Source organism: Tetrao urogallus, assembly GCF_951394365.1.
Source record: "Tetrao urogallus genome assembly, chromosome: 3".
Taxonomy (NCBI): domain Eukaryota; kingdom Metazoa; phylum Chordata; class Aves; order Galliformes; family Phasianidae; genus Tetrao; species Tetrao urogallus.
In genome coordinates, this window is record NC_136815.1 from 15,792,994 (window position 1) to 15,807,380 (window position 14,387).

At 34.4% G+C, this 14,387-nt stretch overlaps 1 protein-coding gene across 3 annotated transcripts in view; it reads left to right on the forward strand.

Moving 5' to 3' along the window:
- The window catches only part of CSMD3 (CUB and Sushi multiple domains 3), a gene marked incomplete at both ends in the record, with an annotated part of 527,537 nt that overhangs the window by 395,433 nt on the left and 117,717 nt on the right, over positions 1–14,387 (forward strand). For all 3 annotated transcript variants that reach the window (XM_079533061.1, XM_079533062.1, XM_079533063.1), the window contains one exon: positions 12,970–13,086. In XM_079533061.1, coding sequence (XP_079389187.1) covers positions 12,970–13,086 — 117 coding nt within the window. The remainder of the gene's footprint in view (positions 1–12,969; positions 13,087–14,387) is intronic.

Genomic DNA, 14,387 nt, shown 5'->3' on the forward strand with positions numbered 1-14,387 from the left:
ATAAGTGATATTTTTCTTGTATTGTGCACTTTTGTTATGCATTATCATTATTACACAATTCAAGTACGTAAAACATGCATGAAGATACACTTCTTTTTACATTATAAAGCATGGGAACAAGATTCATGCTTTTATTTTAAAGCTACCTAGCTGATCTCTTAAGTCTCTGCAAATAAATATTGTACAGCTAGTTTCCTCTGTGTTGTTTACGTTTATGGTTCTGTGTAATGTCACCCATTATTTTGCATAAATTTGTGTTTAAAGTTGTGAAGAGTGAAACAACACAAGAAAAAGCAGTGCAGGTGGATGGAGAATAGGGAGTTACAGTCATAAGACTGTCTCAGTTGCTCCAATATTTTTTCACTTCTGCTTCAGTGTGTTCTTTCCACAACCTACAAGAGCTGCTCCAATATAGGTCCATACCATGGGGTCCATCCTTCAGGAAAAGACTGCTCCAGCATGGGTACCCAATGGGTGATGTCTCACCCACACCTATATTGTGGGCTGTTTTCCGTAGGCCACAGCTTCAGATCTTACAGGTGTCTAGTAAAGTGGTATGATCAAATGTTTGAGTTGACTGATTGCAACTCTATACACTCTATTTGAAAATTCACAGTTTGCAGAATCATGGGATGGCCCCGTGGTAGGGACCTTAAGGATCATTAATTTCCAACCCCCTCCACATGCAGGGCCACCAAACTCCCCATTTAGTACTAGACCAGGTTGCCCAGGGCCCCATCCAATCTGGCCTTGAACACCTCCAGGGATGGAGCATCCACAACCTCCCTGGGCAGCTTGTTTCAGAAACTCAACACTTTCACAGTGAAGAACTTCCCCCTGACATCCATACTAAATCTTACCTCCCTCAACTTAAAGCCATTCTCCCTTGTTCTGCTGTTATCTACCCTTTAAAGGCTTGACTCCTCTCTTTTTGTAGGCTCCCTTTAGGTACTGAAAGTCTGCGATGAGGTCACCCCATCTCCAAGCTGAACAAGCGCAGTTCCTTCATCCTGTTTCATAGAGGAGGTGCTCCAGTCCTCTGATCATTTTTATGGTTCCTCTCTGACAGTTCTCTGTCCTTCTTGTACTGGGGGCTCCAACCCTGGGCACAGTACTCCAAATGGCACCTCGCAAGGGCAGAGTAGAGAGGGACAATCACCTCCCTGTCCCTGCTGGCCACCCCTCAGTTAATGCATTTATATAAACTGAAAGTAGAATTGCAAACATATCAAAAGATTGATGATTTTTTCAGCAATCTTGGAACTTATTCTCAAATTCTTTTATCAAAACAGAAGGCAAAGCTGCATTTTTTATTTTTTTTTTAACCATTCACACGACTGTGCTTAGACAATATATTAAAATGCATGAAATTGTTTGCTGTAGCTTGAGTTAGCAGCATCCTGATTTCAGTTCAGACAGTGTTAACAGCACAGTGATGATTTACTTATTGTTAAATGATAGGTGTGCGCCCAGAGACCTAGCAGGAGAGAGTCACCTCCATGATAGCATGGGGTAGGGAGCAGGCCACAGCACAGACTGTGCTGGGCTTCATCTGACCCACAGACCGTGGTTTGACATGCCTGAGTTAAGCAACTGCAGAAGGGACAGAGTATTCTCTAGTTATTTATTTTGAATGTCACTTCGGAGAATGAGGATGTGTTTTATGCTTCCAAAGCGATGCAGAATTGAACCGTGCAAGCATCAGACTTTATTTTTTATATATTTTTACTTTGCTTCTTATGTTTTTCATGTATTAAGATGCATTCCTAATTTTCTTTTCGCCCAGGACAAGACATCTGTTTTACAGAATCACATAAACTATGTTTGAGCACTTAGAAATAGAATTTTTATCAATTAGGGTTGCATTTTAAATATGTAAAATGCTACTGAAATGCTACATATTTTGAAAAATAATTGCTTATAGTCAGATTTGAAATTGCAGTTTAAGGACTAATGAATAGAGAGAAAAATTTCTTCTCAGTATAATAGTGGAATGGATCTCCTCTCCTTCCTGGAGAGGAGTCTTAAGAGATCACCAAACAGGATTCAAAATGCTTGTTAAAAAGCTGTGTTTTTCTGTTTGCATCTGGATTTAATAAATGAAATCTAAAGCGCTTGCAAACAGCAAGAGCAGCAACAAGGTATATTAGATACAGTGAAATATCTCCTGTGTGAAAGCTGTACTGCTTGACATTAAAACGTAGGGCAAAACTATTTTGGAGGGATTATAGGATTACTTAATTTTGTGTTTGTGTGTTACTATTAGAAGATTTCTGATGTAGTCAAGGGTTTGGTGTCTGAGTATACCTTAACCTACAATTCTCATACTGAAAACTTTTTCTTTATGCATATATTCATTACACCTCTTGTATAGATAAAAAAGCTATTGCACAGCAATGTGTCAAAATGGTAAAAAGAAGAAATCTAACTTTCACCTACTGGATTTGGCAGTGATGAGAGGTTTGATTATCTGTATTTACTTCTTGAGATACTGGGCTCATTGCCTATGACAAGCCACTGACTTCTTATTGTAAAATGCACTAAAGGTTTGAGAGTTGGGAAGAAAGATAAGATCTTTCTATGTGGCCATGCAGACAGCTGTTATCTTCAAAAAACAATCCCAAAAACCTCTTAACTTTTGTAAAACACGGTTATGTTAAAATCTCATCTTTTCTTAAAGCTGTTTTCATATCAGAAAAAATGTTACTGGAAATAGCTATAACAGTTAATGGCTCAAAAAAGTTTTTGAAATAAATAAAAATACAGATATATATATATATATTATACAGATATATATATATATATTATATATATATATAACCACACCAAACATTATTTTGAGTGTTTGACCTTTTGCATGTACATTTGAAATTAATAATATGAGTTTACAAAACTCATTATATAATAAACTGAGCAATTATCAAAGCCTTCTTTTAAGAAGTACTTATGTTACGTAATGGTAAAAAAAAAGAATAAGAAATTAAGAGTAGAAGTTAATTACAACAACCTAATTAAAATCGGTTGCCAGAGAATCCTATTTTCCAATGTGTTTAAGTAAAATAGAGAACTTTGTAAAACAGGGTTTCTTTTCTTCTGCTTAACTAAATCTGTGACCAATTTTTAGAAACTAAATTTAATGAGGGAAATGTTAGGAATAAGAAGAAAAAGTTTAAGCTAATCATCAAAGAATCATCATGAAATAGTTTGAGTTTGAAGAGACCTTTATAGATCATCTATTCCATCTTCCCCAGTTTCCTAAACTCTAAGTAAATATATATTTGTTTCTAAGTGTTAATGTAACTTCTTTTTTTTCCTTGAAGGTTTTTTAGAATGCACAAGATTACTTTTTGTATGAAAAAAATCCCAACTGTTTATTCACACAGATATGCAACTATGTATTTCCCAAAGACACTTAAGTATGATAGAATCAGTCAGTAATCATGATAACTTAATAACTGGAATTAAAGAAACCTATCCAGTCATCTGAGTTGGCTATGCCTGATAAATATGCAAGCTTCTAACTTAATCTTGGCAGCAGTCTGAAGGCCCTAACTCTTGTCAAAGACAGTAACCCAATCAACTGTAAGATTTATTAGGTGGGATACGTTGGTGATTGCTTGTTAAAGGCTCATATTTCATGTCTTGCACCAAGTTTTAACATCTTAATATTGACTGTCACAAAGGTGACCAGAGAAAAAAAACTGTAGTTGAGAGACCTCAGTTTAAAATGGAATTCAGTTTTTGAGTATTTGAGTGTTAACATAAGTTAATATAACATATTAATTACAGCTCTAATACCTATATGTGTATTCCAACTACTGCAAGAATTCACTTGTGAATTTCAGTATCTAAAGAGTGTTTATAGGAAGAAAGGGGACAGAATCTTCAGCAGGGTCTGTTATGATAAGGGAACATGGGGAGATTTGGGATGGATATCATGAAAATGTTTTCTACAAGAAAAGTAGTAAGGCACTGGAACAGATTGCTCAGAGGTGACAAATGCCCAGTCCTTGGAGACATTCAAGGTCAGACTGGACCAGGTTCTGGGCAACCTGATATAGCTGCAGGTGTCCTTGTTTGCTGTAGGACTAGATGACCTCTAAAGGTCCCTTCCAACTCGAACAATTCTGTCATTCTATGAAAAGCGTTAAATTTCCTTCTCTGTTGCATTACACTTCATTTTATATTTCTATATTGCCCGGAGAATCGATTACTGATTATGTGGGTAGTTTTGAACAGTACTTACGTCAGGATATATACCGTTTTGGTTCTTGGATGAATTGTTTGTAAAAGGCATCAAACTTTATTTAGGTTGTGTAAAGATGAGAACATATGTAAGTAAATGAAGGTCAGAGAACATTACAGTGATATTTTAATTGTCCTCAGTTCAAATATTAGTGCCTAGTTAATATCTTTTTATTTCAGCATTGTGATAAAAGTATCAAATTAATAGAGAAACAGCTGCCCTAAAACATATGAGATTTTCTCAATGTGAGTATATATGATAATAATGTATTCAGAATATATCCAAACTGCCCATAATGCACTCAAGTTGGATACCCTGGGAGAAATGGAAGAGGAAAAAAAAAAAAAAAAAAAAATTTTTTTACTCTGTAACCCCATACAAACAGGGAGATTCACTTACTAAAAACTGAAGACAAAAGCAAAGCACTACTTAATGGTGACATAGGAGTCAATTAGAAAAATCATTTTAGAGCTTCACCAATCTGTAGCAAACTCTGAAAAGAGAAACCTAAGCACATGGAAACAGCAAAGACAAAGGAATACAACAGAAGTTAAGATATCTATTCCAGAAAAAGGGAATCATCTTTAAATGACGATAGTAGAAATGTGTGTGCAGCAGGGTTTTCAGTAGTAACTACTTGTCTCGCTCCAGCTTATAAGAGGGAGAGGAGGTTCTTTTAATATCTGCATACCTGGCGTGAGATTAAGAAACAACAGTTCAAATGTTGGTCCGACCAGTTTTACAGACCTTAGTTAGGGAGATGGGGAAGGGGGGGACGGACACTACTATGAATTATGGGGAATTATGGAGAAAGGAAGGAGAGCGATAGAAAAGATAGGAAAGAAGAAGCAAGGAGTCTTTGTAGGCAGAAAGAGGGAGATAGTCACCACCATGGATCCAGCGTGGTTCATAGTTCAGTCATTGATCTTCAGTAGTGGTGGGTCTTCGGGCAGAATTGTTCTGACGATGATGACAGTGACCATAGCGATGATGGCCCCTTTTCAATGGTTGCAAAGTGGTCGAGTCAGCTCTCTTTGGAGTGACAGCTCAAATTCAAAGTGGTTGAGTCAGCTCTCCTTGGAGTGGCAGATTCTGGCTTTGGGATCTTAGCAGAAACTCCTTTGTTCCTATGTTTCTGGCCTTGCCAACAGGTAAGAGGGAGCAGGGAGGTACCAACTTGTATCTTGCCTTCACAGGATACTGTGGCATCATCCCCCACTCTCCCATAGCAAACAGGAGTTATTTGGTCACAGGCTAGATCTTCTGGCAGTAAACAGACCTGAGCACTATCTTCCGAAGGTAAACAGCTCCAAAGAAATGCTTTCAAATGTAAAATTGTCCACACAGTGATGTTGATTGCCACACAGCAACACCCATCTCTCATCTCCTAGAGTCTTATCACAAGAAATACCTCAGAAAGCAAGCTTTGAGCCAGAAAGCAAAGAAGGAGTCATACACTACTGAAGGAGCAAACCGAATGTAACCACTGATGTACTTTTTAAAATATGAGAAAAGTATGGAAATTATTAAAGTGTCAGTAAAATATCAGGACCAAAAATGTGTTCAAAGATGATGCAATTGACAAAAAACTGAGTAAATAGTTATGCTATACTATGTTATTCTATGCTATACCACGTTACCTTGCTGAGGAAACCAGTGAGGTCCTGAGTTAGAATAATTCCTTTGTCTTTAAGGAAAAGCCTGCAAATGGGTACAACAGATACCCTGAAATAAAGCAATAAATTGAAACTCAGCAAAATGTTAGTATTGGCTAGTATTTTCTGTGAAGCTCTGAAAGAGCCTAGGTGTGAAGTATTTGAAGTACGAATGTTGATCTTAAGGACAATTTCCATAGTGAAAATTGGTAGAGATTATAATAAAGAATAGAATTAGGAGACACATGATGAAACTTGTTTCAGAAAACTCAGTGTAACCTCTGAAGAGGACTGTAGAGTTTAATGGGAAAACAGTGAGAATATGGATTAAACTAACAGGAGATGCTGCAGTATCATTGAACTGTTAAAAACTTGACAGAGTTCCCCAAAGAAAAAAATTAGGGAAGCATAATATAATGTATTGTCTGGTTATGAGATAAGAAAGTTGATGTCTTCTTTGTCAAAGAGTAACGTAGTCATTACAGGCAGATTATCTCCTCTTTCTTCCTCATTCTCTTCTACATCCCTTATGAAAATAGTCAGTCTTATCATAAAAAAAAAGTAAAATACAATAACTCTTTTTTAGTCTGATACCTCTTCATGCTCTTTGACATTTTGGTTATTAACTGAAAACTATCGCTCTTCTGAGTGGGAATAAGTGTACATGCACTAGTCATAGAGATGGCTTAGGTGACTAGGCAGTTATGTGTTAGAAGCCATTAAGAAATTTCAATCTGTGGCCTCTACATATCTATCTATCTATGTATCATATATATCTCTCTACTATATCTACAATAATCTTAAAGATGTTTATCATGGCATTTGAGAGAGGCGCATGCTTATCCCAAATGCTATAGGGTTGGATAAGACATCCTCTGGGGAAATTTGTTTTATTTTTTATAACTTTATTGCTTTATACATACATATCTAAAAGAAATGATACTTTGCTGCTATTGTTTGCTTAGGTGATGTGTGTTCCACCATTTTTCTTTTTCAATTATCTGCATTATTGTCGTATTTAATTTGCACTGCTTTGAGAATAACCCTTTGTTAAACTTGAATTAACACAGGTATTTAAGTCGTTGAATTGAAATGGATGTTCTGACTTTTGCATTTTAATATATATAATTCCTTTTTAAATACCAAACTATATTTATTAGAGTCAGTATTGGCTTGAGTGGACAACAACATTTTATTCTTGCAACTGACTTGTTTCTCTTTTGTCTCCCAAGAACAGTTTATTATATGAGTCTGATATTTTTTTCTATATATGAGTCCAGTGGTAAATTTAATTGCCCATGAATCCAGCTGAAAAATGAAAGGGAGAATCACTTAAGTAGTGGGCTCTGAAAAATACAGGAGTCTACCTGCTTGAAATTAACTTAAAAATCTGCATTGCAGATAAAATTGTAGTGATGGCAAAGAAATCTGAGATGGAACAGATAAGTGTGATTTTAGTTAATTTATAATTAGTTGTTAAATCTCAAATTTAAAATTAGATTTTGTTAGAACTGTAACTGTAGTTTCTTTAAGTTGCTGATATGCGCACGCACTCAATATGTTGTGCAGTAACAGCCTCTGAGCCAGTTTTCAACCTAAGGAATTACAAGTTTTCATTATAATAATATCCTTAGATAAATCAAGAAAAAACTATCATTGTAACTGTCATTCAGTGGTAGTACTAGTGTACTCTTTTGGGTAAAGAGATTTGCAGATTGGTGACATAGAGCAAGAAACATCAAGCGTTTTTTGTGAAAGAGTAATAGAGTAATTACCGGCAGATTATCCCCTCTTTCCTCCTCATCCTTTTTCTATATCCTTTATGAAATAGTGAGTCTTATTATCAAAATAAGATTCAGGAGATGGTATCACTTACCAGCTCTCTAGCAATAAGCAGCATTTTGATTTTGTGTGCTCATGAAGTCACTGAGTTTTAAGAAAGCACAAATATTTTGAACTTTTGTACTCACCGTTGTTTTTTTCTTCTTCTTAATGAAAATATATTTAAAATATGTCCTTGTTTACTAAAGTTGTATAACAAACTGTATTCTCTGTGAAACCTCTGCTGAATTTTATAGCAAAAAACTTGGCTTTTTGAACCAGAAATCACAATTTTCATAGCAAATAGAAGTGATTCTTCCCTAAATTATATTCTTAATTAAATACTAGTTAGATATGAACAGAATGGACAGATGAGTAAATGATACAAAAGCGATAATCTTTCCAAAAAAGAAAGTTTTAAAGAGATTTTTTCCCTCCAGAAGTTCCACAGATATTATGCCAAAGCTTTGCTATAGATAATTGACTTGAAAAGCATTTTAATTATTATTTTTTTTAATTGTAGAATTTTGTTCTTTGACATACAAACACGTCTGAATACTAATGATCAAGATGGGAAATCCTCCCAACAAAAATACTTACCAATTTAGGTATGTGGGTAATACTTCACTGTTGTTATGATAAGGCTTTTTCAAGGGCTTCAGGAAGCATTATTTTATAAGACATAGATATCATTACAATATTTTAATTTACAATTTATAAGAGAAGATATCATTACAATAAATTCAACAAACACAAAAAATGAAAGACAGCATACTAAATAGGTCAGCATAATCAAAAGTTGGTAGGAAGAGTCCTGTGAGTAGTCTGTTAGAACTGATTTATAGATCCTTCAGAAGGGACAGGTAGGCAAGTAAAGTGTTAGGGAAGTGGTGCTTTGTGTGATATAAACTGGAAATATAAAAATGTGGATATAAACTGCACGAAGCCTGTAGTTGGTTATGATGTGGTTCAGAGAGTCCGGGTAAGAATAAAGGCAAAAGCAAATAAAGCGGATGTTCTTGTAGTCTCCTATAGGCCACTCAACCAGAATGATGGCACTGATGAGTTATTCTTTAGAGAACTAAGAAATATCTCTAGATTAACACTGAATTTGATCTAGAGATAGTTCAACATAAGTTGAAGCCCCAGCTTATGAGGGGCTTCAACATGCCAGGCATTACTAGGCAATACTACACAACTGTTGCAAACAGGCCCAGGAAATTTTTAAAACAGCTCTATAATTTCCTGGTACTGGCACTATACAAACACATAATACATAATATGATAGTGAACAAGTGTCTGGTGTGTCAGGCTCATAAGGTTCTGGGTTACATCAGGTTGGTGGTCAGTCATTAATAGGGGACCAAAAGATCCATTTCAGGGCCAGTTCTCTTTAATATTTTCATCATAATCATATTTTCATCATGTGATTGGCTACAAGACTTGAAGATATACTATGTAAGTTTGTGGGTGATGCTAAAAGGGAGCATCTGACAAGTCTCTGAAGGGCAAAGAGGCCTTGCAGAGAAATCTGGGCAGATTACAGGTCTGGGTAAGCATCCACTGTATGAAGTTTAACAAGGGGCCAGATTCTGCACCTGGGATGAGGTGACTCTGGATTTATGTAGGGACTGGGAGACAAGAATCTGGAGAGCAGCCCTGCAGAAAATGGTCTGTGGATTCTGACTAATGGCAAGTTCAGCATGAGTCAGCCCTGGTAGTCAACTGCACCAGTCATACCCTGAGGTGTATCAAGCACAGTATTTCTAGCTTGTAAAGGGAAAGGATTGTCTCACTCTGCTCTGTGCTGTTGCAGCCTAACTTCATGCATTGTGTGCAGTTTTAGGCACCAAAATATAAGAATGTAAAGCTGTTAAGAATCCAAAGGAGAGCTATGAAGATGGTAAATGGTCTAGAGGGAAAGATGTATGAGGAGCTGTGAAAGTCTCTCTGTTTGTTCAGTCTCAAGAGGAGGAGACTGAGGGAAGGCCTCATGGGAGAACACAGCTCCTCACAGTGAGCGGATGGGCAGCACTGATTTCTGCTCTCTGATGACAGAGACAGGACCCAAGGGAATGGCATGGAGCTATGTCAGGGGAGTGTTGAGTTGGTTGTTAGGAAAAGGCTTTTCACCAAGAGGGTGGTCAGACACTGGAATAGGCTCCACAGGGATAGTCAGGGCACCAACTGTCAGATTTCAGGAAACATGCCTGTCTCTTGTTCACTGCTGGCAAAAATGCTTAGCTTATGGTGATGATTATGTTGAAAAATAGTTTTTTGTAGCTCAGAATTTTCTCTATCAAATAGTGTTATTAGGCTTTTTGTATCTGTTGTAGTTTCCATGGAAATAAACAGGAGGCATTTTGGTGTGACCTACATGCTTGTCAAGCCAATGTTCTTGGACAGCTCAGCTCAGTATCTTTTGTAACAAAAACATGCCATTTGTAACTCTACTGTTCAGTTGACAAATAATTAAACCTGTGTTCATTAAACATCATTAATCATTTACCTCATAAAAGGTAAATGATCTCAAAGATCACTGTTTATAAAAATGAGACTACCAAATAAATATTTTAATATCAATTATAAAAACTAAATTAAACTTTATTCAACTTTAACTTTAGAAGTCTCTTTAATCAGTGTTTATTATTAATAAGAACATATAGAATTTTGAAGGTTGTATAATTTTTTAAAAATTTGATAAAATATCTGTTCTTAATCTTTTACAATCATGTGTGTAGTTGCCAAGGAAGTTGTTTTGTGTTTTTATATTTATTTTTCATACTAGTAGTGAAAATTCTACCCTTCCAATTTTGTGAAAAATTATGGCTAAATCTGTACACTTGAATAATAATTTCATTTGAGAAAATCAATAAAATTTTTGAAGTGTACTGACATTATTTATTTGTTTGACACAAATTTAATTTGTTTTTTTTTTCCCTCTATTTATAAAGTATGATATCCTAGTGATGTAACTTTGATTCTACAGTATGCTTTCAGTATTATCATATTGCATATTAGTATCATATGTTATTTATTAAAGATAGAACTCAAGTCACTCATAATTTTAGATACACAAATGTTAATATCAAACTTTTTTCTGTGTAAAATAACTATTGAAGTTGATAAAAGTGTGGTGAAGTTGCAATAAATCTGATTTTTATGCATTTGAAAAATAATGCAGCTGAAATATATTTGTGGAAAAAAACGCATATTTTTCAGAAGAAGGGTTTGGGGAATTTGCTTATTTATTCATTTATACTATTACTTTTCTAAAATAACAAACATTATCTTTCACTGCATAAAGTGAAGGAATAGAGAAGAATAGGAATATAAAGAACATGGAGTATATAAGTAAGTCTTCTCAGTTCGGGAATGGAATATATAGCTATTAACAAAATACTGAGTATTGCTGTGTTCTATTCAAATTTTATTAAAAATTAGGAATGAAATTTACTTGATCATAATTTTACCTTGATTTTGCATATTCCTTTATTGATTAATGAAATGTAATAACAATATGAGTGCTGAGTAGGGCCATATTATTAGTCTTGCAGTAGCTCATTTGTCCAATTCATGGACAGGAAGGAAAGAAATTATTACAATCATTTTTCTCTAGTTTAAATCTCTGTTTATAATGCTCTTCCTTATTTACCTCTGTTTCATCCAAAATGCGGAACAGAAAATTTTGAATACTTATAAGCTGATAAACAGATCAGTTTTCATCAAAAATACTTAGGAGATTCAGCTTATGAAGAGTATCTACTTTGTGTTTTTCAAATAACTCAAGGTAAACAGTTCCTTGGATGAGAAATTCAGCAGAGACTCTACTACCTCTAGGCAAACATTACCAATATTTATATTATCCAAATTGTTTTCAAAAGGAAGCACAAATTTCTCATATTTCACAAATATGTATTAAGATACTGAAATAATTATTTTAGCTGTTAAAAACAATACTTCATGTTTGGTTATCATAGTACTTTCTGTGTAAGTTGGCTGGCTTGCGTGTTAGTGCAATTTATTGAAATCCATTCTCAAAGATTTAGGGCCTCAAAATGATAGAATTGAAAGGTGTTCTTTTCATGATATACTCTGCTATAAATTTTGCGTGCATTAACTAAAGGTAGTCATAAAATTCATAATTTCTATGTACCTTGTATTTAGTATTACAACTAATGAGATGAAATCTGAGATAACAGCAAGAGAAACAACTTTTTTCTCATTTAATAAAAATCATAAGATAATATTTTGAGATCGTACCACAATAATATAATTATTTATGTTTAGCACGAAACACTGAATAGTAGTTATTTTAGAAACTCAATTCTTAACAGAAGAAATATGTATTTCTTGATGCATATGTAACCATTAAACTCATAAAAATGGTTAGAAGAAATATTCTGAACAGTTGTCATAGTCTTTAAAATAGATCTGTCTGCTGTATATAAGACGTGGGTTATATCCATAGGAAAACACGAACACTTACTACTGTTGCACAAATGTCTGATATAGGAAGAGAAGAAAAAGCACTCTCGCTTGACCATTCTGACCAAAACCAAATGCTAATTTTTGTCAGCCTTGGAAAAATACATTGTTGTAGTAAATTGTATTGCTATAATCTGTGATTTTATCAATTACTATAGCTACTGGTAGTACAGTAAATAAATATGTATGATAAAGAAAAGTGGTTCCTTATAATCATATATCTATTTATATCATTTTCTAAGTAATTGAGATATAAATAAGTGACACGTAGTGTTCAGTCATGGTGTTCCTCTTTGAGCAGTTTTATACATCATTTTGAATCATGTGCCTTATTGGCAGGTATAATCGTTTACTAGTGTGCTGAAAGGATGAATAACCTATGTCTAGAGAATAAAGCATCGTATAAATGAATAACAGTTTCGTACACCACAAATAATAGCATGCTTCCAATAAAATAAATCACAACATGCTACCAAGAAAACAAAACAAAACAAAAAAACAATAACAGAAAAGAACATTTTATTAAGATGGTTGATACATGTTAAAGAAAAACAGTAATTGACTTGGCAAAAAGCAGAGTGCAATCAATTCTCTTTTGATATATGAGAAAGTTGAGCGTTTCACATGATACAGAATGTAATCTAACATTGAAGAATAATAAAATTTGCTCTTATACCACATATCAACATATAGCAAATCACTTTAGCTGATTATTTCCTAATATTATATTATTCAAAACCACCTATCTTCAATTTCTAGCACCTTGTGGAAGTCGGTCAACAGGCTCTGAAGGGACTGTATTATCACCAAACTACCCCAAGAATTACAGTGTTGGTCACAACTGTGTTTACTCTATCACTGTTCCTAAGGAATTTGGTAAGTAGATATAATCTCATTCTTTTTTTTTTTTTTTTTTTTTTTCTCACTTGAATATTTTCAACACTTTTCAATGAATTGTGTGATTAGAAAAAACTATTTTAAACTAGTATTTCTATTTATACTTTTTATCTGATATTTTTATAGTGCACTGATTTCTCAACATACTTGTACTTAAGATTATCTTCAGAAAGTCCACATGAGGTGAAAGATGGAATATTTGTCCTAAATGTGTGATAATTCTCATCATGCTGGGCTTCTCTGAATGACAAGTCAATGCACAGTCTTTCGTAAGAACCAACTTAGACCAGAATGTCTATTTCTCTTTTTCATACATACCCAGATCGTCCATCAAAACTTCACTCCCATCCCTAACATTGTTTTGTGATGAGTCTTTTAAAGATACCTTCTATTCTTCAAAAAGAACAATCTTTTTACTGTTTAATCTCCCCTTATGAATGATTTTATCTCACTTCATTATTAGAAGATGCCTTTGATGACTACTGATAGCTTATCATTTGGACTCTTTGGTAGACAGTGTGTCACATAACCATTTGTCACGTGAATAACTATGCTTCATGTTTATGCTTCAATATGCAAGGCTTTATTCTGACCTGAAGTTTCTCTTTCAGTTTCACCAAATAATAAATGCTTGTGGATGGAAATGAATATTTATAAATCTTCTTTCATGTTGACTTTGCAAACATTTTATCCAAATTAAAGGCAGTATTTAAAGTGCTGTGTACTCCATCTGCTGTACTTGCACTTACTTAACTGTTAAAATTCAATTAATTTGTTCTTAGTTTTAGGGTGGAGGTGCATAGGCTACAACAAAATAAACGGGCTTTTAAAAGTAATGTCTCCAAATGTGGGGATCTCTATTCCTCTATAGTGTTCAAAAATATATATATACTTATTTGCACAGTTCTTGAATCGTTTTGAATAGTTAAGCTTACACTTTTGATCTAACTTATCTGTTTAAGACAGACTGGAATGATTTTATCTTCTGTTTTCCAGCAAAACTAATACTTATTAGATATTTAATGACACAGATGACAATATGCAAAGACTTGCAATTACTGTTATGAAGGATTTGGTTGAAATGTAGTTTGTATTTTTGATGTTCTGGATAGAAATGTAGTTTTTTGACTTCTACAAGCAAAGGATAAGTAACTGGAATTGAAGACACGTTTCCCAGAATAACACATGGAAGTGGAGGTGGAGGGAGGGAAGGATTGGGGCAGGGAAGGAACCCACACACTTACTTAAATCCTTGTATAGACTTCTGCATACTTACTTGG